Below are 25,526 nucleotides of genomic sequence, written 5' to 3' on the forward strand. Positions count from 1 at the left end.
CTTCTTGCCACCGAGTCTTTCGTAATTGACAGGCAATGCCGTTAACTGAGCTCTGTAAACTCAGCCAGACTCGGCAGTGGTAGGCAGCTTCTAGAAACAGCTTCTAGTATTTCTGGGCCATGGCGTTCCACCTCCTTGCTCCTCCACACGTCAGGCTCCCGCCACAGGGAAGTCTGTGCTTGTTTCCTTGGCCTTCCGTATGCTGTAACCAAAGACAGGCCGACCGTGAAGGAAACAAACCCACTGCCTGTCAGGGGCCTTCCAACCTGCTCTGTGGTTCTGCTCTGCCCAGCTGGGCCAGCCTCCGTCTGGAGCCTAACAAGGACCCAGGGGCTCCAGTCAACACAGAGGGGCTTGCGTTGCAGCCTGTGGTGAACATGTGGGCCTTTTGAGGCATCCACTCGCCCAGTGTAACTTGAGAAGGCCTGTGTAAAGAGTATGGCTCTCCTTAGATGCAGGGTTAGGCTGAAGAAGGTTCCAGGTGAGAAAATCAGCCTTCTGTGGCAGTGGCTTGTCCTCCGTCTGAGGAAGCAAGCAATTCAAGGACCTTGGGCCAGGGGAGAGGACAGTGGTGGAGCGGGTGGGTGGAGGTAGGGGTGGGGTTGGAGTGGGAGGAGGGGCTACTATAGGCTGTTGGCTATTCTTGCTTCAGAGTGCCCTCAGTGGGGCTGAGCGAAGCTGGGCTCTGGGAGGAAGAACCACACCTAACTGAGGACCTGACATTGGCTTTGCATACCCAAAGCCATTTGAGTTTGAGGTCTGGGGGATGCGTCTTCCTGGTGAAGCCAAACCATCTCTAGGTAGCCATAAACTGACTCCACAGATTTCATTTCTGAACACATGTTTAAGGGTGGTAAAATGAAATCAGATGGTTTCTACAAGCCTCAGTGGAGGGTTTTTAAGTGGACTGACTAAAGCAAAAAGCACACACAGACACCCATACAGGAAAGGGAACAGCAAAGAAAGCTTCAAAAATGCCAACCCCAAAAACCCAAAGAACCAAATGAACCAAAATTCAACCTGGAGAAAGCTTTGTGGGACATAACCGAGATGAAGAGTAGCAAGAACACAGCTGTGTCACGCATTTTCAAGAAGAAACAAAAGACACACGCACACACATGAGAAAATCACAGTAAAGGAGGCTTAGACATACCTTTCCTGGTGTGTCAACTGAGGAGTCAAGGCCTGTTGATGAGAGGGGCAGGGGGTGGGGCAAACGCTCCCTGGGGGCTGCGTGCCATGGGGTTAGTGACGGATACACTTCAGTCAGGAATAATCCACCTGGAAGTTTGGAAGTTTCTACCAGAATTCCAGAATGAAGACCCGTGCAAATCCCCCGATAGCTACTCATCACCACCATCATCGGTAACAGTGGAACTTACGAGCCAAGCACTGGATGATTTCATTACATTGCCAAGCACTCTGACGGCGTGGCACTGCCCTCACTTTACAGACTAAGAGAGAAAAGCTCAGAGAGGTTAAGTCACACGCGTAAGTCCACACAGCTTGTAGATGGAGGCAGCTGGGAGACTTAAGGGAGGGCAGAGAGAATCCCTGCCGACGGTCCACAGGGCTTCTCATGGCAGCCGTCATTAAGGAAGTGAGGATCGCCTAGTCTGGCCACCGGCCCTCTGCGCAGCAGAAACTCATGGTGCGGGAAAGCCCCCATCAGGACAGGTGAGTTGATTGAGGACACGGGGCTGCTGCTGGCAAGAAGCAGGGCTGCAGCCCGTTTCCTCCTGTCCGGTGAAGGTCTTCACACCGCAGCACACCTGCCTGTGTCCTGAAGCTCCAGCAGGAAACCGGGCAGAACGGAAACATGAAGGCAAATGTAGCATTCTCCTGGAGCCAGACTCCAGCCTGCCAAGTCTCCTCCAGGGCAGAGAAGAGCTTAATCATGGATCTAAAGCAATGGCAAGTGCATACACTAGACAGAAAGGGGCCTCCTGTGAATCTTGAGGAAGGCTCTGCCCTGGGCCCATAAGCCCGACATGTTGACTTTGGCAATACTTGAATGCCCTTTTCTGCTAATAAAGCTACTCACATGGAACTGGGTAATGCGTTGCTGTTCTGCCACCCAGCACAGGGTGGGGAGGGGAGGGCAGAGCCGTCGTAATGGCCTGAAGGCTGGAATTCCTTTCGGGAAGGTCTTCATCTCATCCCCAGGCTCACTTTGTTGCCCTGTTGTTTAGGGACGGTGCCTTCCCAGGCCAGACCCTCTAGACAACCCCTACACCTGCTTGGAATAGCAAGTCCAGACGAGGAACATGAATTCTAGTTCGAGAAGAGGGCTTGGGCTTGACCATCAGGCAGCCGTCCCTCTGTCAGCGGGTACATAGTGTTCTTGCTCTTGAAGCAGGACCCACAAAAGGGTTCTGTGCAGGCGACTACACTTTCCATGTCCCTAGGACTGTAATGTTCATTCTGCCATGCCAAGTGTCGCACAGAAGGGGGGATGAGGGGGACTCGTGAAGAAGAAACGAGACTGCGTCCTTTTTCAAGCATGGATGTAACTCTTCGCTCTGCCTCCTGCCGTTCAGCGGGCACGGGTAAGGGAAGTCCTCAGCCACATCTCCTCACCTGTAAACTGGAGTGATAATGCCTACTTCAACGGGCTTGTGACAAGGACGGGGGGCCGTGTTTGCAGGTGCCCCGCAGAAGTGGGTGCGAGGCAAATTCCTCCTGTCCTGTCTTCGGAGCTGAGGCATCTGGAATCGAGTGCTGCCTTATGGTGCTCCTAACCCAAGCCACGGCGGTCGGCGGAGGCTGTTTCAAGAGGCTCATGCCACATAAAGAACACACATTTTCTTAGGCATGGGTTAGATCTCTGGGGCGTGGGCTGCTTGAGACAGAGAACACTCGGATCCTGAAGGCAGGGGAATTCAGGGAAGACCCAGGACAGTAATCCCAGGCAGAACACAGGGTACATGTGCCTCCGACAAGATGGGAGATGAGAGTCTATGGGCTGTAGGACCAGGGGGAGAGTCTGCTTCCCAGTGGGGTAGGGCTTGTAGGAGCCACTGTGTCCTCCTTGGGCCTGCCTCCTCGGGTGGTGTGGCCCTCGCCACAGGGATCCCTCTGGGACTCAGGATCACCTTCCTTCCATTTGAACTTACAATTCTCAGAATGATGAACCCACCAAAAATGATACAGAGGAATACGATAGCCAAGAAAGAAGAGGAAGGGAAGGGAGAAGGATCGATCTGGAACGCCTCCCCTATGCTAGGAAGTCCACAGTGACAATTTAACTGAGACCTTATGACAGCTCTTTGAGTTAGCAGAATCCCCAAGTGACTTTCCGGCCCTAGGAACCCTAGACTTGGAGAGCCTTCAAAGCCTCTCCCCCAGTCACAAGGAAGGGAGGACCCAGGATTTGAACCCAGGTCTGACTCTGAAGTACGAGCATTTTCCAATTCCTCATGCAGCTCTGGGAGGGGTCCCCAGAGAAGGGAGGAGGCCATGTGCCCAGAGGATCTCAAATGAGGAAGTTCTCTTCTGTCTGTAGATTTTTCATGATCCGTTTCAGCTGGCCTCTGGGTAACCATACAATTATTCTGTTACAAATAGTTAAAACATTTTTTCCTATATGCCTAAATGGATCAAAACCACTTACAGAAAGCAAAACAAAAGCCATAGCCCGCCCCCCACCCCCCGCCCAATCCAACCCTTAACCCCAAACCCAAAACAACAAATGTGCTGAAAAGAGACTTCCAAAACTAAAATTGCCAGGATTGTTGTTACTGTTCCGGGACTGTAACCTTGGAGCAAATCAGAGTTCTAACTGGCAAAAGCAACAGCCGAGAGAGGAGAGTAAGTCCCTGACAGTGAACTTGTTGGAGGGAATGAAGCGTGGAGCTCAAAGCTACTGTGTGTCATCCCAGGGAACGTGCCAACAGGGCATTTAGTGAACTGATCAAACATGAAGTAGACCAGAAAGGGGGTGGGCATCATTGTGTCTACACACAACTCTGACAGCATCTGATTTTAACAAGTTTACTAAAACGACAGTCATGGCCTTGACAAATACTGAATGCAGAATACTGGTGTACATAGATTTTACAGAGCGGCTCCCGAGAGCCAGGTCACAAAATAAGGTTTAACAGATGGGAGAGGCCTGAGGGAAGGCAAGCACACGGATTTTATTGAGAAAAAAGCTTATATACTGTAGGGTTGCTGAAGTTTAATAAATAAAGGTCAACTTATAATATATAAAAACAATATAAACATTTATATGCTACATGCATATCATATAATTTAAAGTAATAATTTATATATGGGGAGAGATGCCAATTTATGTTCTTCCGATTTTTCTCGACAAGGCACACACACAGGAGGTGTCTATCCGTATCCATCGCCAGCCCACAAGTTTATTGTTTTCTGACGTCAGTGCTCGGACGTAGGTCTGGGACGTTTTGCACTGAGAGTTCCAGTGTTTATCGTCAATGCCCCTGCAACCGTTTTTGACGGGCCTGGCTTCTTTACATCGTGTCTCATAAAAATATTGTTTGACGGGAGAGTTGCCGGTTTTGATCTCCCCCAGCACTGTCACCTGGTGTCCCCGAATGTCGATGGCCGATGACTTGTCGGTTACCCACAGACTCTCGCTGTCGCATACGGAGTACTCCCCTCGGTGACTCTTGTGCTCCGCGTACCTCTTCCTCCGTGACGTTCTGTTTGCGGCCACAGGGTTGCCCACGTAATCCTCCATGAGATACAAGGGAGGGGGCTGCAGGGGGGTGCTGTCACTCAGCAGGACCCGGGGCGAGCTGTAGCGCCTCTGCTGCCGCAGCAGTTCCGTGTCCGTTGCAATCACTGGCTGGAATTCCGACTTGGCGGGCTCTCGCTGCTCCGGCTTGCGGGGGGCCTCTGCTTTGGGCAGGGTGCTCTGGTAATTCTCCTTAATGTCCACCATCTGCTTGGAGAGCTTGTTCTTCAGAATATCTGCCTGGATCAGCTTAATTATCAGGGAATTTAGCGAGTCTTCGGGCAAACTCCTTTGATCCATGTTGTTACCTTGGATGCCACGGAGATACGCGAGAAATATCACATAAAACAAGATGGACATCACCTTGTTCACCTGTAAGATCTGAAAAGGAAATGCAGGTGTTAATGGGAGCCTGTGGCAGCTCAGTCCATGTCACTGTGGGTTGAGCAACCCTGCGAGAGCGACCAGGCTCCTCTCTGATGTCGGGAGACCAGGGTTGTTGATTTCTCTCCTTGGGAAATACCGCCTTTGAATATCTAATAGTACCTTCCCCCACCCCTAGAATTTCACCTGCCTCTCCCCCAGTAATCTTTCCTGTAGCGTGGCGGCTGTGTGCTAGGGAAAGAGGGGTGCGTGTGCGCACATGTCATTGTGTGTCTCGTGCCCCTGAGCCGACAGAAGGCAAGATCCTTTTTTTTTTTTTTTTTAAACTAAATAAACCAAAAACATAAGTGGCGAGGTCTTTGGTGTGGAAGAGTTAGGGTTTTCCACAGGACCTGGGTCGCCAAGAGTCTCCAAAGCAGAGGGAGGAGCAGACTCACACTTAGAACTTCTGCCTCCGCCTCTTTCCTAGACAGAAGCCCCCCACGGCATCTGCAGACTTCTATTGTGTGCAGATGTTGTCCGGCTGCTTCTTTAAATATCACCTGAGCCCGAGAAGACCACAGTCCACTCCAACTTGGCAAAATGTGAAGCTGTACCTGAGAACTATGAAGGCATATTTGCATTCTTTTAGCAACAGGAACAGACTTGCGAATGGTCTTAAGGAACATAGCTCTACCGCCCTCCCCTACACCTGATGCAGCTTCTGGGTCTCTGGAAGGAATACCCTGAGGCTGGGGACGGGTCACCTGCCTGTGCACTGCAACATCTGCACGGGCTCATCTCTGGCCAGACCACGTCTGGGAAGCTGGTCCCCCACCCTGGTCATGAACATGGGGGCTGCCCTGCGCTCTGGGAGAGGGCCCAGCTGAGCTCGCCGAAGGACATGCCTCACCAGGGCCCCCAACGGCTTCCCAGAGACCCCTCCCCAGCAGAGCACTACCTGCAGGACTTGGAGGCAGAGCAACAGCCAGCTCAGGTTAATGGGCTGGACTTGCCCGGAACAGCAAGATTCCTTGTGGATTCATTTTTTTCCCCCCTTTGTATACAATGTTTCCTTTGGGGGTTACGTTTTCATTTTGCTATCTCCTTATTTAAATGGAACTTGAACTCGTCCGCACTCTCCTTCTGTTGCCAGAGCAGAACCTCGGCACGCGGTTTCCGTTGGGTCCTTATGGGATTATAGGGCTGATCTCCAGATACCTTTCTGGCTGGTTTCTCCGTCACTAGAGCAAAGCCCAGCTTTTCCGAAGGTTGGCGCTGGAAAGAGACTCTTCAGGCTGGGAGGGCTGGCAGCAGGAGCGATCTCCACCTGCTCTCTGATCCGCACCACCCCCATGAGGTAGCCAAACCTTAGTTACCATTGCTATCACTTCACTGGCCCCCAGGGCCTCACGGTTTCCTCTTTAAGGCCCTAAGCATGGAAAATAAAAGCCCTTCCCTTGGTTCACCTTTGGTATTTGCCGAGAGACTTTAGTAAATCCGGGGGGAACGTAGAAGGGAAATAAACAAGAGAGACACAGGAATCAGAGAAGCAACCCTGCTTACGAGGTACCCACGTCTGAGCTTGCCCACACTAACTTGCTCCCGGGACTTCCAGATGCGGCCTCTTTCCCCATCTTGTCTGAAGTACTGCTCTCCTGTCCCCAAAGGCCAGCAATGCTGCGAGCACTTTGCTCCAACTTCCTCCTCCTGGCTCGAGGCCCACCTCTTTGATAAGGGGATCATCTTCCTTCCATGGGAACCACTCTTGCGGACAACAGACTCCTTCAAGGTCAAAGCTGAGAGAAGGATTCTAGATTCACTGCCCACCCCTAGAGACTGCTCCAAGAATCCCATTATCCTAAGAAAGTGGTTCCCACAGGATAACTACTCTCCCTCCCACTCTGCATATATTTGACATTTCCTTCAATGTTGCAGCCCAACAAAACGAACCTTGAACACAAAATGTACAGCATGCATGCAACTAGAATTGCATGCCCTTTCTCCCCTATCCAAAGGGAATACAGCTGCAATAAAGCAATTTGGGATAAAGAGTCTATCAGAAAACAATTTATTAAATCCTCCCAAAGCCCAGCCACTGTAAGCAAAGAATACACAGGGTACCTGCTCATAGGGAAAGAGATCAAAGACGGACAGAGAGGGGGGCTCCCAGAGAGAATGAGAGTCAATGTACTGACCAGCCAGGGAGTGACAAGGGGCCCCGGACAGGAAGATAGACCGATGGGGCCGGTGGACTGGGGATGCAAAGGGGAGAGTCTTTATGGCTGGGGCCTGAACTCGGAAGCAAAGGGTTTCAGGTGTAGAAGAGCTGTATAAAGAAAGCATTGAATCCAGCTCCTTCATTGAATAGACGATGAAAACCTAACGGCGGTTGAAGAAGGAAGAGAAACGCACAGGGTAGAGGGGTCCTCTGCCCTCCCGGCCTAGTGGCCCTTTCTGTCAGGTTATGGCTGGGTGTGCACACCTGGGCCCCAGCCCATTTGCTCTTCCAAAGCTGTGTAACAAGCTTTAGGAGCCGTGTGCATGTGCTGTTCCCTTCTGCCGGCACGCTTTCCTCAGCTCTCCTGCTGAAATTACACTAATTCTTCAGTGCTGGGCTGGAAAGTGAACTTTTCTACGAAGCCCCCTAAAGAGCAACAAGCCCCCCAATGCGGCAACCATCACTTGCTTTGCATTCCTGTGGCATATTTCTGATTGGCTGTGGTGGCAGGTATGACCAGCCTCAGGGGTCTCCCTGCTCTACTCACTAGATTCCCTCTCCTCTAAGGCCAGGAGACCCTTCCTGCTTGTGCCTCCCCACTGCGTCCACACCACGGTGAACACATGGTGAACACACGTTGAACACATGGTGGAGGTGGAGGTCTGGGTGTAAAGAGGTAGGGACGGAAGGGAGGGGGGCTGAAGGCAGAAGAGCGACCTGATTTGGAGGGCCTCGTGAGGAGACAATTTAGAGACAGGGTGGTGGCAGGAGGGGCGACTACCTTTCAGCCAACTCTCCAAGCCCCCCACGTACATGCTCCATTGTCCCACCAGACCTCACTTACAAAACACAGATTTGAAGATAAAATTCTTAAGAATTTCCAAATGACCACCACAGGGCATTAAACCCTGAGTGTGGGGTCCATTTTGGTGAAGTTGTATGAAGGTAAGAGTAGAAATTCATTTTGGGTTGGGAGGGATGGGCAAAGCCCAATGAGCGTTTCATGGGAGGAGACACATTTGGAGTTGTGGGCAGAAGCCATAACTTCAGCAGCAGTCTGGGGGGCAAGGAGAGCCCACTGGGGATGCACAAATTGAAAAGTCTCTCGTGACTACCTGCTTTCCTCCTCTGGGTAGTGGCAACCAGGAACTGTGGGAATGAGGGGCGCCAGGGTGTATCAGTCGGTTAAGTGTCTGTCTTTGGCTCAAGTCATCATCCCAGGGTTCTGGGATCGAGCCTGGCATCGGGCTCCCTGCTCAGCGGGGAGCCTGCTTTTCCCTCTGCCACTCACCCTACTTATGCTTTCTTTCTCTCAAATAAATAAAAAATCTTAAAAAAAAAAAAAATGGAAATGTGGGAACTAAATGGGACAGTGGGAGAAGTCAGGATTGTCAGGCAGAAACATTGTATCATGGAAATGGCCCCAAATTGCCAGAGTATGCTGATCCTTAAAAGCAGAATGACTTGTAGTTGATTTTATTACCGTAGCTTCTGCCCGGACAACACTCAATGCTGTCCCAGTGCGGACAGCTCCTACTACCCCACCTTACTGTGCCCTGCCTCCGGGAGCCCAAGGCATTGTGTGGATTAGAACCCAGGTCTCCCGACTCTTTTAGACAACTCAGCTCCTCTCGGGTCCCAAGCACAGAAACTCAACACAAAGAAATCAGGCCACCACTGTGGGTGGGGGTGAGGCACACACGAAAAATTAATAATGTAAGAACATTTCCAAATGCCTCTTAGCATTGGTTCTACTTATTTTTGGAGCTCTGCTGTTTCTTACCATTGAATCCAAAACCTTACCATGATACTTGAGAATAAGTTAGGGGAATAAATCAAGTGCAGACTGGTAAGGGTTTCTAACCCACTTTTAAGGCTGCATTAAAACCCAGCAGGAGTGCCTATGGCTATCCCCTTGATGATCTGCTTGTAGTTTTTTCACAGTGAGCAAGCCAAGGAATGGTGCTACCTGACCTCTCCAAAACACAGATGTCTGAAGCTGGAAAGGACCCCGTGTAAACCCCTCATTTTATAAGTAAGAAAACTGAGGCCCAGGGTGGCGATGGAGGGAGTCATCTGAGATTAGTCTCCTCAGTAATGGCAGAGAATGACAGAGGACACCTGGTTCTAAAGCTCAGTGAATAAATGTGGCTTGTGCAAAAGCAACATTATCATGGCGGGTAAAGATGAAATCTATGTGAGAGCTCCCAGCACAGTCTCTGGCATGGAGTGGTACCCTGGGAATATTCGTTGAATGTGAATTTGAGTTCTCTGTGGCTGCAGAGTCGCTGTACACCTGTCCTCCACACTCATGTATGAGGTACCAAGCAACGGGAGTCAGGAATTCCTTTTCCGCATACAGCCCACAGCAATCTGCTCCAACACAGAGCATTCTCCCAAATGCCACTGCTAGCAAGTGCTTGGATCTCAGGCCAGCTACACGAGTTGTGGGAGAAGAAAATATTATTGCCTATTGGAAGCACAAAGAAGAGGGAAATTGCAAAAGCAAACATGCATGGGAAACTGTGAAGTGGTGTTTCTGAATATGGCCGGGGGTAAGAACCTAGATCTGATCTCCGGGTCCTTCTGGTCACCAAAGCCTGCAACTTCCCCCCCATCTTCTGGGATGGGTTTTCTCCAGAAGGCTAGTTCCCTTGAGTGGGGAGAGAAGAAAGGAAGGCAGCTCTGGCTTGACTGCCGTGACCCAGGCAAGGCACGTCAGTGAAATTTTCTATTTAGAAGGACCTCTATGGTCCTTCTCTTTTGGTCGCTGTTAATAAGGACCCCATCCAAGCATTCTGTTGTGTTATCATTGGCCTTATATCTTCTCTTGGCTGGGGGGGGGGGCAAGCCTTCTTCATCCACAAGTGCCCTCTGCTTAGCACAGAGCTGGTCCATTGCAGAGTCTCAAGGTCTACTTGGTGAATGAGTGCCTACCACAATCGAGACTTGCCCAAGACACTGCTCACTGGCCCGAGATCCCACACAGGCTTCTGCCAAGCCTGGTCTGGAAGCCACTCAACCCTGCTTTCTTTTTCCCAAAGAAAATACAAGGCCTGGCTCTGAAGTAGGCCATGGTCCCCAGGCTCTTCTTGGCTATAATTGGAAAAAGACCTGTTAAAGACCTCAGTAAAACCCCCTTCCTACACTCTCCCCAGTGCCCATTTCCCCTGCTCAGAGTTTTCCAAGATCCTGACCAACTAGCAGATGCTATTTTCCTCACTTAGAAATGCTTTCCCACATATGGTGTTTTCTCAGTCCCTGGAGCAACATTCCTACAAGGTTTCACCATCCCTCAAAATACTCAAAAGAGAGCAATTTCTGATTTCTCCTTTCTGGCTCAGTTTACAGCACACACACACACACACACACACACACACACACACACAGGGTTTTTGGGCAAAGCGGCTGAAATGGAAAAGAAAGCTGGGTGGGGAGTAAGGTGGGAAGGACCTGGCCCACAGCCACCCTTGTCTGTCCTGTCACACATGAACACCTGGGGTGCTCTCCTTTGAGTTCTAATTTACCTCTCCACGACTAGCTTCCCAGCACATGTGTCTCCTCCTGATCGTGGATCCGGAGCCCTTGCTTGCTCCACTTGTGGAATGAAGGTTTAGCCTGGTTGGAGTGGGAACATCAGCCAGGGACCGACATACATTAAATCTCTAATCTCGGTAGGTACTAACATTTCCCATTTCAGATGGGGAGACTGAGGCAGGAGACGGTTACTAACCAGCTAACAAGTAGCAGAGTCAGGATTTGATCACAGTTTGGCTCCGGAATTGATGCCCTTGTGGACTATGCTATGAGGTCTGTCTGTCCCTGCTCTGGAACATTCCAAAGAGTTTATTTCCAGACAAAGTTCAAGCTCTGAGGCTGGAACCAGGGAGTTTGAGCACCTCCCCCAGGAATCCCCAGCTCTGGGCAGAGCTTCTAGGGTTTGAGGCCACCACTCCTGTTTCTTCCTGCCCATATTCCCTGTGAGAGTGTTTGCCATGGAAGTAAACAAACTCCTGTCCCCCTTTGGCCCCGTTCCTCTGCGGGTCACCCATCCCTGCAGAGGCCATGTGTTGTCGTGGACGGAGCACCAGATGCCCCATCTCAAGGCCTGGCGTTGGCGCCAGTGCTGGAAATCAGGGTGACGTACAAATAAGGCATAGGGGCTGAGCTCTAGCTGTCCTCAGGGAGGAGGCATGAGATCAAAGGGAAGCACTTTTTCATGTGCCAAGTTTTTAATATGCAAATTCAAGAGATTTCATTATTTCTGGTGTGGCCATATCTGGAGGCAAATGCATTTCTCTGGCTGGGTTAGCAAGGACACTGTCCAGCTGTATCCAGAGGGCCTGATGCTTTGGAGAATTCCTGCAGCTAGGACATGGTCACTGACTAATGTCAAGGGCTCAAAAGACTACATCCTGCCAGATAACCCTAATCTCTTATTCAGGGACGGGAAAGGGGGAGAGGTGGGAAAGCGACAGATTTAAAGTAGAATGACAAAAAGGAAAGGAATGTGGTGGAAATATTAAACTCAGGCCATACAGAAGACTGGCTAAGCATGTTCCCCATATCTTAATTGCAAAATTAATTCAAATTGGCTTTGTTCTGAACCCAGGTCCTGAGGCCTGAAAATTAGTCAGTGGGGCCATATGAAGATGTTCTGACCCATGACAAGGCTGGTCGCCGGGAGAGAGATCCCAGCGGAGCCTCCACTGGGGATTGGTCTGGTTTTGGTTAATCTCTTTATTAATGATCCGGAAGCAGGAGAGAGGAAAAAGTGGCAGATTAATTAAAATGCACAGATGACGCTCAAAGGGAAGGTGCTACAAACACCGGCGAGGACAGACCAATTATTCCCCAGCACCCGTGGGGGTTGGCAGCCTGGAAATAGCACGATGAGATTCAAACTGGAAACACGTAGGTTAACTCACTGGGGGCAAGATGAATCCAAAACCAACAAGGGAGGGAAATGCTTGTAAAGGGATGAAGGGAAAGAGCGACTTGGAAGGGCTACAAGGAGTAAAGGAGAAATGAACTCACATGACAAGGGCAGTGTGGGTTTCCACGGCCCTGGCTTCTTCCCCTATGGCCCTACGGTCTTTCCTAAATCCCACCTCATTCACTCTGAGCACGCCTTTGGAGTGGAGGCAACTCTTAGGTTCCCTGTCTTACAAAGCAGAAAACTACATAAGTTGAGCTTCAGAGAGGGCAAGAAACAGAGCCAGGACTGGAGAGCAAGGGGATGGCTATGCCCAGAAGATGCCGACCAGCATGTTCTGTGTTCCCCCGGACCGGAAGTGAGCGGTGATTGGAAGAAGAGCCTCCCCTCCATGCTTCACTTGGTGACACCTCATTTGAGAGCTCTGATCCCTGGGCGGAGACCGCACCTGCACAGTCCAAACATGAGAGAGCAGAGGCAGGGAGATGGACTGCTCTCCTGTTCCTCTTGTTAAAATACTTAACAAAAAATGGGGACAGGGACAACACGTGGCCTAAGATCTGGGATAGGACAAGGTCCTCAACTTTCAGGGGCTGCTGGCTTCCCAGGGGGAACGAGGCACACAGTCAACAGGGAAGGCTTATTCTAGAACGAAATGAAACAAATCAGAGCGCCTCAGAAGTTTTCCTCACCTCCCTCAGGAAGGAATTTCTGAAACTGGTCCCTCTTGGGAGCCCCAAAATGAGGAAGGCAGATTCCAGAATGGACAAAGAGTCCGTATTCAAAAACCAAGCTCGATGCCCTGAGATGGAAGTTGAGAGTTGTGAGTTTGCTTTGTGCAGCTGTTGGAAGAGGAATTTTACATTGTTCAAAGCTTAGTCTCCACTCTGGCCCCAAGGCAGTGAAAGACGGAAGGTATGGCATACGTCAAAACAGTGTGCCTCAGCAGCTCCAAGAGCAAGGTAGCACAATTGTTCCCCAGGCCACGGAAGCCTCTAGCGTGGCCCTGTCTTGGCAAAGAGATCTGAAAGGAGCTTCGTATGCCAACACAAACCCCAGGAAATCCAGATTTACTTTATCCTTTGCATACTAAACTCTCCTTTCATGGCCAGAGGCTGGACAAGGAAGGTTCTGCAGAGAAAATCTGAGTCAATCATCTACCGGCCATAATGTATTGTTACATTTAGTATTCTTTGTTCTGGGCCCTAACACTCACCCTCCACTGCACATAAAAGTGCATGCATGGGCTTGTGTGTGTGTGTACGTGCACACGTGCACACATGGGGGCACCAATGCATGTGCACAAACACACACACACACACACACACACACATTGTAGTCCCCAAGACATTACAGCCAGGCTAATTTCTAAATTATTGCGTCATGAAATATCCTAAAACATTTTGATTTTGGTTTTGTTTTCTGCATCGGGGAAGACCCTGTTTTCCGAGTATGAAGAAAAGTAAGAGAAGCTTACTTCCATTGTATAGACAGCTGAGGGGTACGCTGACATGAAAATCCCAGCATCAGAGAATAACTGTCCAAGTTAACCTTTTGCTTTACATTTGTGCCTCATGTTGGGGTTGGGTTCATGAGCTGGACATCAGCACTACCTGCAGAGTTCTTTAGCTCTAAGTTAGTATTACTACAAGGTAGGGGCTGCTGAGTAATTGCTCTTTAATAAATATAATAAGTAATGATGACGATGATGATGATAAGTTATTTATTTTGTCCACCCAGCCAAGAATGAGTCTCAAAATGGCAGGAAAAGAAGTAGGCTTCACCTTGAGAGCTGGAAGCTCAGGGAAATCCCGAAGCGCGACTTCCATCCACGCTCTGGATGCCTCTTCCAAACCAAGACCGCAGCTGCCTTGGCAACACCCAAACCCCTGTGCATCAACCAGAGCAGTGGCAGGAGAACAGGATCAACCCAAACCATACTGGTTTGGCCCCATGAAGACTTGGCTGCGGTGTGGTCAGATGGCAGCCTTTCTCCTCCAGGCTTGGCGATCGGGCCTGTGTCAAATACAGCCTCTGTCTCCCCCTCAGGCTTCCCGCTGGCCCCACAGCCAAACTCCTTTCATGAGGATGAGGGATTGGCAAATGGTCCGGGCTTTCGTTGGTCTGAACCACCTCTCCAGGAAACCGTAAGGTCTGGAGACTCCGAGAGCCACGGCTTCCTTCTACTCTTCTGGGCATCTCTCCCCTCTGCTCACCCTGGCCACCATCATTCATCTGAACACCCTGACAGACCAGGAAACCGAGGCAGGAGAGATGTCTGTGTGATTCCCTGAGCCTCTTCTCGCCTGCTTATGAAGTGATGCTGGGATGTTGAAAATCAATCTTCCACCCAAACCGGAGTGTGCAGTAGGCACTTCATAAACATTATGACTCCGCTCCCCCAAACAGTCTACGGCTCTCTTTCTGGGCAGCTGGGCGAGACAGAAAACCAACCCAGAGCTTGTCCTCTGAAAGCAATTTTGGCACCAACACTCCGAGCCCAAAGCTGTCTTTAATCACAGACACAGTCATAATAATAGCTTGTAATAACGGCTAGCTAGCATTTACTGAGCCGCGCCATATGCTAAGGACTTTGTGGGACACTTTACACGGATTATCTCAATTAATCCTCACGGATACGATTATTATCCCCACTTCTCAGTCGAGGAAACTGAGGCTCAGAGGGATTAAGGCGTGTTGTCTGAGCTCACACATCAACGGAGGGGTAGAGCCAGCGTCTCAACCCATCTGGACAACCCCATGGGCCTTACTTCTAGCCAACACTGCCTCACACCTCCAAGTTCATTCCGAAGAATCTAAGTGACCTGCCACTTGCTTGCAGTGAACTAGGCAGTGAGTGCCATGCTGCTATATTAATGCTTCTTCCCTTTTTAGAGAAAGGGACATGCAGGACAGAGGCTCTGAAGTGTCAAGAGTATGTTTCACAGTCTAAGCCTGGTGTCACCAATTTGCAGTGGCTGAAAGATAAACCTACACTGCTTAGGGCTGTCAGGCTCCTTGATGTACCCCCAGCTTCCCAAGAGGTAAAATGCTTCTTTCCTCCCTCCTTATTTGATGGTGAAGAAGACCAAAAACCCAGGGGTTCTTTTTATTTAAAAATTGCTGGGTATTTTGAAGGTGAGGCAGATATCTGGTTCTTTGGTTTTCTTTGTAGTGTATCTGCAGTTGGCAAGGAGAAATGAAATAACGTGGACTCCTGGCACGTCTCCTGCTCTGATTTATGAATAAAACCCAATTCTGCCACCCATGAGTTTTGTGGCAAAGGGAGAGTCATTGCTCGTCTTAGGGTCTCAATTCCCGATATTTCTCCACGGGGTGCCGCTGGTCTTTGGGCAGGGTAGTTCTTCACCGCTCGGCCTTGTCCCCCACACACGAAGCTCTGGTCACCATCTATACTGCACACCAGTCCCATCTCCCTTGTCCCCGTGACCACAGGAAGTATACATTTGAGCCTCACCTGGGCACGCTTTATCCCTCCCGGTTAGGAATCATATTACATAACACTGGTGGAATAAAGCAGGGGGTTTTAACCATTTCTGGATCATTGACACTATCTAGAGTGTGACAGAAGCTAAAGCGTCTTTCCCCTAAGCAGCATACACGTGCGCACAAAAGAAAACTTTTCAGAAAACTTTCGAGGCTGTGCAGACTCCCTGAAACCTCACCCAGAGGCCCACAGATCCCAGGTAAAGAATTCTTGAATGAAAGAATATTTAATTCCGGCTTATTCATTTGAGAGAACGAGTGTGGGGAGGGACAGAGGGAGAGGACCTCAAGCAGACTCCCACTGAGCGTGGAGCCCAACTTGATCTCAAGACCAAGCCTGATCTCAAGACCTGAGCCCAAACGAAGGGTTGGATGCTTCAACTGACGGAGCCACCCAGGCGCCCCTCAAACTGAAGCATTTTAAAGGCTCCTTTGAGCAGGAATACTCTATTTTTCTATTATCCTCTGTCAACCTTGAGCCATTCCTTCATCAGACTAAATGATTCTCATTACGGGTCTCATTTTTTGGTCCTCCCCATTTTGTCTGCGTCTCTCTGAAGCTATGGAGTCAGGCACCCATATCCTAATCCACTCGGATTCTCATAGCCTGGGAAGGTTATGGCAGGAAAGTGACCTGCCCCGAATGAAGCAACAAGTTAGTGGGAGAGCCAGAAATAGAAGCCAGCTCTCCAGAGGACCAGCCCCATGCTGCTCATTTGGAACCAACACAGGACACTATATTTAAGAACACCAGGAGGGAAACCTGTCTACAAGGCTCACTGCCTATAGGGCTTCCCTAAGAGGCAGAAGGGTCCCAGGTAAGCCGGGCCAGCATGGCACCTTCAGCATGACAGTGTGAGAGGGCTGGAGTGCTCATAGCCTGACCCAGCCAGAGAGGCAGCCTATAGAAGCAGAATCCTTCCCTGCTTCCTTGTGCAAATATCTGTGTCACATCAGCACCATCCCTCAGTGATATCCACATTCCTCAAGGGCTTTGGGATTTTGTGCATTTTCCTTTCCATGTCTGATTCTGCCATCTTGTTGGAAGGCCTCATGTCTACCCTGATGACTTTTCCCTCCCTTTGGTCTTCCTGTGCCTCAACACCCCCAAGACCATCATGTTGGAAAACCTCATTGTTTCTGAAGAGCTTCTCTGAATTCCAACCATTGTTATGATTCTGGGGATTCCAAGCCTTGAGTGTGGCTGCACATGCTCTCAGAGGAAAGCTGGTCATATGTGGAATGCTAGAAACTTGGGAGAGCTTTAAGCGTATTTAGAGGCTCTCTTGATAAAACAGATATCAAAAATGGGTCAGTCTACAAGACAGTACAGCCAGAAAATACACTGGGGCCAGATATCATACACAAGCAAGTTGCTAATTTGAAAACAGCTTCTCATTGCGGCCACTCCTGCCTAGAGGTGATGTCCATGTGCCCTCCCCTTATATGGGGGTAGCCGGTGTGGCCACTATGTGGTGGTCCCTATGACTTCCAGTATAGTGGAAGTCATGCTAGATGACTTTCAAGGCTCAGCCCTAAGAGAGCATGAATCTTGCACCTGTTGTTGGAGACTTGAGCTACCGTGTGAGTCACGTGACATTTCCAAGGCCACCATGCCGGAGAGGCACCCCCTGATGGTCTTCTAGCTGACCCTGTCAAGGCGCTAATCTTACAAGTAAAACTGACCCAAATAATCCAGACCAGCCCATCAGCCAACTGAATGCTACCGCATAACTTCTGGTAAGGCCCCACGGCACAGAAAAATCACCAGACCCAGCAGTCCCCGAATTCCTGACCCACAAAATCATGAGAGATGTGAAATGGTTGCATTCTATGCCATTAAGCTTGGGGTGGTTTGTTACATAGTGAAAATAAGCAAACACTCAGAGCTGGAAAAAACTATACAGATTAAATGTGTCATTTCTTAGTTTCAATGATGACATTTCATGAAATCTGCCCAGAAGCATCTGAGTAAATTCCTGGAGGACAGATCTAAAATGGACCTCCAGGACCACTGCCAGCACACTGCTGACGACTTGAGGCTGGAACTGTGAAGGGGAGGGGTCCCCGGGAGCTGCCAGTCACCGGAGGGTGTGCTCCAGCTGGGGTGCCGCAGTCCCCATGGGCCTGACTGCGAAGTGGCAAAGCAGGGGTGTGAAGCCCCGCTCTACCGTTCAAGGCTTCAGGGTGTGTGCGCGTGAGCACGTGTGCTTGTGTATGTGAAAGAGAAGGAGGGAGGGAGAGAGGGAATGAGGGTGGCAGACACAGAGAGGCGGAGAAGGTTTCACTGAACAGGGTTTTTCAGCTGACTCAAAGGACCCTGGCCTGGGGCACTTTTTCCTGACTAGGGAAAAACAGGGGGCCTGGGAGTCAGTGTCCCCTCCCAAGACATCACCACGGTAGCCCCAGAGCTGGGCACACCTCGATCCATGTTAGAAACTCTTCCGCCCTGATGTGATTCCCCAGATCTGCGCTGTAGCTCCATCTTCTTCCCACCCACCAGAGAAGTGATCAAGCTGGTGATGCAGGTAATCAGAGATCAGGGACCGTAGGAAAGCCTGATGGCAGGAGCACTCAGGTTCCCAAGCACTCAGCTTCTGGCAATGCTGTTGAGGCCCAGAGAACTGGCCTGATCATTTGGGCCATTTGTGGCTCGTTCTAAGAGTGGGTGGGTGGGGGCGGTGCCAGTGACCCTTGGTCTTCAGAGACGGGGAGGGCGGGAATTCCAGCCAATGCATGTGTTGTTGGGAAACAGGCCGGGCAGAGTGTGTGCGTGTGGGGGTGTTTGTGTGTGTGTGAGTATGCCTGTGTGTGTCTGTGTGTATATGTCTACATACATACATCTGTGTGTATGTCCGTGTGTGAGTCTGCACATAAATGTGTGTGTCCATGTGACTATCTGTGTGTGTTGTGTGCATCTGCATGTGAGTGTGTAATGTGTGTGTCTGTATGTGTGAACATCTGTGTGTATGTGTGTGTGGTGTGTCTATGTGTACATGTCTGTGTAAATATTTGTGTGTGATGTGTGTCCGTTAATATCTGTGAGTGTGTCTGTGCGGGTGTGTGGTGTGCAAGTCTCTGTGGATATCTGTGTGTGAGTGGTAAGTGTGTGCACACATGTGGTGAGTCTGTGTGTCTGTATGGATATCTTGTGTGGTGTGTATGTCCATACATCTGCGTGTGAGTATATGGTGCGTGTGTGTGAGTATCTGTGTGAGCGTGTGTATGGTGTGATTGTGTGGAGTGTGTGACTGTGTGCGTGTGCAGCATGCTGGGAGAGGGATGCTGACAAGGGGAGAAAACTCAAGGGTTAAGAGGACTCCAAAGATGGGGGGCCCTCCCCAGCTGGTAGTCACTGTGAGACCTTGGACAAGCCTTTTTTTTCCCCGAACCTTCTGGGCATCAGTTTGCTCTTCTAGAGTGAGGGGATCAGAATAAATCATCCTCTGATCATTCCAGTGCTATCCGTGTGCCCCCCACAGGGTGTCTAAGGCAAGGCTCTGGGCTGAGCTCTGTTTCTGGCCCCTTGCACACAGAGGATTGAGAGACGGCTCTGGGACTTCTCCTTACCCCCCACCCCCACCACACACACACCACGCCAGCTCTGCTCATCTAAAGAGTAAGGCACATGGCTCCAGTGGCCTTGCTCAGTCCCTGTGAATTGGAAACATGTAAGGACAGGCAGGGGAGAAGCCCAGGAGATAGAAAGAGAAACTCTGGGTCAAGTTTGCATTTCTCATTATTTCTCCAACCCTTCTCAAATTCCTTTTGTTTAGAAACCTCCTTGAGTTTCTGAAGGCTTCCCCCTCCCCCATCCCACCCCTGAAAAACTCTAGAAGCTCCTCCAGCCTGTAACCCTTCCCGATAACACGTTCCATATGTCGGTCACTCTGTGCATGAAACGTTTGCACTCACTTTTCTGGTCACATCATCTGTGGGCGCCCCACACCGCCCCTCCCTAGCACAGCCCATCCAGCCCCTCTCCGGCCCTCTGCTCAAGCAAGCGAGGGTTTGGGTCTCGCTGGAGCGCTCCGTGTGTTCCGTCCCAGGAAATTCCCACTTAGGATTCTGGCAGGTCTGCCTCCTGCGTGCCTCTGCCCCAGCCCGCAGTGCCAGCTGCCACCACCCCTGCAGGGAGACCCTCCTTTAGGCACTGGGGCTAATTGAGCAGTGCTCTGACTGAGCTTGCCACATTATTTGCTTAAGAGTGTGCTTTTATAGGAAGGCAACACAGCATTCTATTGTCTTCCTCTTCCCAGCCCGGCTCCCCCCTCCTCCCGTGGCTAGCCACCATGGTAAAGGCTGAAGAGATTTTTCCAACATAAGTTCCAATACTCCTCATGAGGATACAAACAGACCTTCTGTCCCTCCTCACCCACTCCTACCCCATGCACCACACCTCCTTGCCCCACCACCCCTTGTGACTTTCTGATGTATCTTTGGATGATTGGGCCTGACTCTTGAAAAATACAAGGCATGGCTTCGCACTAGTTTTTGTGCATTTCCACTGCTCTGGAAGGGTTGCACTGGAAGGGCTAAAGACCTCAGACTGGTCCAGGGAGCCTGAGGACTGCGTGTAGCCTCTCTTCCTCAAAAGCATACTTGCATTTAATGGCTTCGTCCCTACAGGTACTCTGGAGAGCAAGGAGAGTACCTTGAGACAGGAAGTGAGGCCCCCCATTAACCGAATGGATGCAGCCAGGAGCAAGTGGAGAAAACACGTGGGCCCAGGGGCTAGAACCAGGGCTCAGGGCCTTACAGAATAGACATGTGGGTCCCCGGCAGAGAAACACATCTGGGGACATGACAGGTACTCTGGAGAGCAAGGAGAGTACCTTGAGACAGGAAGTGAGGCCCCCCATTAACCGAATGGATGCAGCCAGGAGCAAGTGGAGAAAACACGTGGGCCCAGGGGCTAGAACCAGGGCTCAGGGCCTTACAGAATAGACATGTGGGTCCCCGGCAGAGAAACACATCTGGGGACATGACAGGTACTCTGGAGAGCAAGGAGAGTACCTTGAGACAGGAAGTGAGGCCCCCCATTAACCGAATGGATGCAGCCAGGAGCAAGTGGAGAAAACACGTGGGCCCAGGGGCTAGAACCAGGGCTCAGGGCCTTACAGAATAGACATGTGGGTCCCCGGCAGAGAAACACATCTGGGGACATGACAGAAACATCAACTCTCTTATAGGAAGGAAGGGATATAACTCAGGCACCTGCTCTATGCCAAGGACGGTCAAACTTACATCCTACTGCCTTTAGGTTTTTTGGTCTAGATGGAGTTAGGAAAATTAAAAGAGGCTATTTGTGAGGGTGCCTGGGGGGCTCAGTTGGTTAAGCATCTGCCTTTGGCTCAGGTCATGATTCCAGGGTCCAGGATCAAAGCCCGCATCAGGCTCCCTGCTCCGTGAAGAGTCTGCTTCTCCTTCCCCCACTGTCCCTGCCCTCCCAACTCCTGCGCTTTCTCTCTCTCTCACTCGCACTCTCTCAAATAAATAAAATCTTTAAAACAGTTAAAAGAGGGTATTTCTATTTTAAGGCTGAGAAATTTAGGGCATACAGGTGAATGATAAGGCTTGGTGTTGTCACAGCTGGAGGTAAAACTAGAACCTGAATCCCTGCTGCCTGACTCCTGGTCCTACACTCTTCCTCCAGGACAACCCTCTCTATCACCAAAGTCCTGAAGAGTCCAGAGGGCAGACCACATGCCCGTGATGCCCCAGGAAGCAGAGATCCTTCAGCTGTGAACTCTGGGGCAGCCCCCACAGTACAAAATGCACACTGCACTCTCCTCTAGGCTCACCTGATCTTTGATGCTCCATTTTATATACAGTGGGTCATTTCCGAAGCCGCGCTACGTCGGGCTACAAGAGCATCCCCCTGTCCAGGTAGATAGATGGGGCCTGCCATCAGCCTAAGTTCTGCACCTACTCCTTTACAAACCACCCCTACCTCCGCCCTCCCTCACCCGGCCTCCCTGTAGTGTACAGCTTTCCTGCGTTCTGGAGATCAAACAACAGGTTAAGCAAAAGTGCGCGTTAAAAACGATCTTTCTCCACAATACCTGCAGTAAGAAAATGACAACAGTCATGAAGGGAAACATGTCTGACGATGGATTGGGATGACGTGGTGGCTAATGAGACAGCTGAACGAATGTAATTGGGGGATCCGACTTCAGAAGCTCCAATTATGCTTGACGGGCTTGGTGAGGCACGCTGCAATTTGGTGCTAATGAATGGATTAATCTGGAGGAGAAGCTGGAACCCAGGAATGTGCAGGAATATGTCCCGACACACCGCGCTGGGCATGCCGTGGTGGGGCCAACGAGGACCTGATGGATCCAGGTGGAAAAGCCTGTAGGCTCATGGCAGGGCCGCCACTTCCGGCCGGCCGACCAGCTCTTCCGCCTCTGGGCGGACTCAGAGAGCACTAGAGCCGTCTCTGTGAGGGAGGTCTACTTCAGCTTACTAGAAAGCACGCAGTAGGGAGTCTCCAGGCCTGCAGGCTAAAGGACCAGATTAACGGGATTTAATAGAGCCGACTGCGAAAAAGCTGCTTGCAAGGCTCTGGGACAGTATGTTGATGTCGCAAGGGCAGAAACTCCACCGCAGGGAAGCCGAGGAGGCCGCAGAGATGTGTGGGAGCCACGAGTAACTTCCACCCCAGGGTGGGTGAGTCATGGGGTTGGAGGCAGGGGACCACAGCAGGCTGTGGTCACACTGAAGGGTCTGGAAATACACTGACATTGATTCAGAACGTGGAACTTTTGATCCTATAAACATGATACAGTCTAATTCCCCTTGGTGATGTTAATAATGTAGTTGGCTAGTGCCACACCAACAGAATTTATGAAGTGCCACTCATCCAGGAAAAGGAAGAAGTGATGACCTCAGTGTGTACCCTACTCATGCTTCTGAAAAGGTTGAGTGCAAATCAAAGTTTTGTGAACTGAATTGTATTTGAAAGAATACTAGAAGGGCTTACAACAACAAAAAAATCTGACTGTGGATTCCTATGGGAAGCAGTGAAAGATCTTTCTTCAATTAAAAATACTATAGATAAGACTAGTTTTAGCTAGAAACATAATGGAGAGCAACCATGCTATAATTATATCACAATCGCACAGTGAACACATATGCTTTGAGATTAAACTCTTGACATCAGCCTTATTTGTCCTTTGATGAGCTCTTAACTATCTGGGTGCTCTAGGAACGTGCATTATTCCCTATGGGTTATTCTCCAGGAAACTAGAAATCCGGAAGAAGAAAAGAGGCAGCAGAACTTCCTGCTGCAAATTCCCATTTTTTCCCACTCTTGTGTCGGCCTACGTTCCCAGAGTAAACCACACATCAGTCTTCTCACAGGTCCCAATAAGGAAAGGAACAGAAGGAAAAGAGGGCAAGCAGCAATCATACAGTCTACTTAGTGAAGGTTCAAGACTAATTAGATGCTAGCTAACCTTACTAAGCATGACTCCACGTCAGGAACTGTGCTGGGAACTCTACAATCATAACTGATTTAGTTCTACAGTAACCTTCCCAGGAAGGTCCCCCAGTTCATAGTCTCTTCTCTGAAACCCTGTATGAATATAACCTAATACTCTCAATAGGCCTGGGGCAGTACCCCACGATGAAACGACCTCATATTTCTGCTGCAAAATTACCAACGCTCACCGAAGGGAGGGAGATTCAGGTCGTATTTTGCAGCCAAATGGATCTACTGTAACTTCAAGAAATGACACCTGCTTTTTGAGTTTCGGGGGTTTGGGAATTATAAAGATGAGACTGGGGGCATTTACTGCTCTCCCTCTTTCATAAATCAAGAAACCACACCCAAGGGGTGCCTGGGTGGCTCAGTGGGTTAAAGCCTCTGCCTTCGGCTCAGGTCATGATTTCAGGGTCCTGGGATCAAGCTGCATCGGGCTCTCTGCTCAGCAGGGAGCCTGCTTCCCTTCCTCTCTCTCTGCCTGCCTCTCTGCCAACTCGTGGTCTTTGTCTGTCAAATAAATAAATAAAATCTTTAAAAAAGAAAAGAAAAGAAAGAAACCACACCCAAGAGAAAGTAGCTTGCCCGAGATCGCACCATGGCCATCCCATACAGTGAGTTGGTAATGAAGATTAGTAGCAGAGCTGGGATTCAAACCCAGGCATGTCTCACCCCAAAACCCACGTTCTCAGACACCAGGCCAGGCTGGTGGTGTTCCTCGGGTGAGTCCTGAGGGAATTAAAAAACTCCCTACAATGGTTTTCCAAGGAGACAAATTTAAACTGTGATTTCATACACCCTTTCTTATGTTTAAAGAATTTTTTCCTTAAATAAATTTCTCTAGAGAGTCTTTTTCTTTATAAAATAAGAGCATATTGAAGAATATTCTAAAAATGTACAAGTATATAAAGAAATCTATCAGCTCCCACAAGTATCAGTATGGAATATTTGTGTCCAGCCTTTTTTAAACACATGTGAAGTTTTTCTCTGCATTCCATAGTTGAGAATGGTTAATATATGGTGTTCTGTGACATTCTTCATCTCATAATTGAAGCATTCTCCCATCATATTAAAATTTTGATGGCTACATAATATTCCATCCTAGGAATGTGCTATAATTTGCTGGATTACACACCTTTGTAGGAAATTTATTATTTCCAGTTCTCCGATCTCGTAAATAGAGCTGCAGTCAACGTCTCTGTGCACAGAGCTGACTGCTGGTATGAGTCACGGCCTGGAGTGTGGGCTCACCCGATCCGCCTGCTGTGGGCATGTCTGCCTCGGGTGTCAGGTGCCCTGGAGTCTCTGCCCTCCCTCCTGACTGCTGGGCTGCTCAGAGGCAGGCACAGCACAAACACAATATTTGCTGCCCAGCAAATTCACGCTCTCAGGTTCAACTCAGCCCCAGCTGTGGACCAACAACGCCTGCTGGTATTTCTGGCTCCTCAGAGGACACTTGTTTCAAAATGACACTTGTCTCCTGAGGTCTCTGAGAACACAGAAAACCCTGCCTCTACTTCACAGAGCCCCTCAGATAGGAACTCCTTAACTCCTTACCTGCTGGAACCCACTGGAATGCATATGGTTGGAGGAACGGATCCTGTAGCCCCAAACTCATACACTCCCGAAAGTGAAAGGAGGTGCGGCTGATCACGTGGTCGGGGGAAAGGCGGCATTGCCAGCCTGCTCTGGGTCAGCCTTCATTTCCTCTGAGTGGCCAGGTGTCCCTGTCCCAGCCCTCTCTAGGACCTACGGTGACACGTTGGTCCCACTCCCTCCCGTTTGCTCAGATGTCTCATTCCGTCCGGGCCTCCATCCTGGTTCTATCCTCAGCCTTCCCCACTATGGACTTTCTCCCTTTGGTTCATAGTGTCCATCTCTTGCCAACCTTAAAAGCAGAAAGTATTTGTTCTCCTCTAAGGATGACTACCTGTCCTAGCCCAGGCTTGTACAGCAGCACATGTCACTCCGTCCATTTCCTCAGTCCCTTGCAACAGACAGGATCCCCACCTTCCGTCACCAGGGTGCCATGTGACTCACAAAGCGGCGTTACCAGGACAGCCCTGAGCACCTCGTGTCAATCAGACAGATGCCTGCAGTCCTTCCATCAGCTGCTGTGACAGCACTCTCACGGTTCTGTCCAACCGCCACCAGCACGGACCTTCTCACGCGTTCAGCGTGGTTCCCCTGATCCTGTTTTCTCATCTGTGTCTGTGACTTGCACACTCGTGCGTGCATGTCCCTGTGCGGCTAACTCCCACATCCCTGCCTCCAGCACGGACCTCAGTCCTAGATTCCACGTCTGTGG

The 25,526-nt window shown here is 50.1% G+C and overlaps 1 protein-coding gene across 1 annotated transcript in view; it reads right to left on the minus strand.

Annotated features, from left to right (window-relative positions):
• Nucleotides 1-3,979: 3,979 nt before the first annotated feature.
• NTF3 (neurotrophin 3) overlaps nt 3,980-25,526 on the minus strand; it is a 67,081-nt gene continuing 45,534 nt past the window's right edge. The window contains exon 2 of the mRNA XM_004766736.3: nt 3,980-5,086. Within this exon, the coding sequence (XP_004766793.1) occupies nt 4,292-5,086 (795 nt within the window). The 3' untranslated portion in view covers nt 3,980-4,291. The remainder of the gene's footprint in view (nt 5,087-25,526) is intronic.

The sequence above is a fragment of the Mustela putorius genome, unplaced genomic scaffold (genome assembly GCF_011764305.1).
Source record: "Mustela putorius furo isolate JIRA1106 unplaced genomic scaffold, ASM1176430v1.1 tig00003988_pilon_pilon_pilon, whole genome shotgun sequence".
Classification (NCBI taxonomy): Eukaryota; Metazoa; Chordata; class Mammalia; order Carnivora; family Mustelidae; genus Mustela; species Mustela putorius.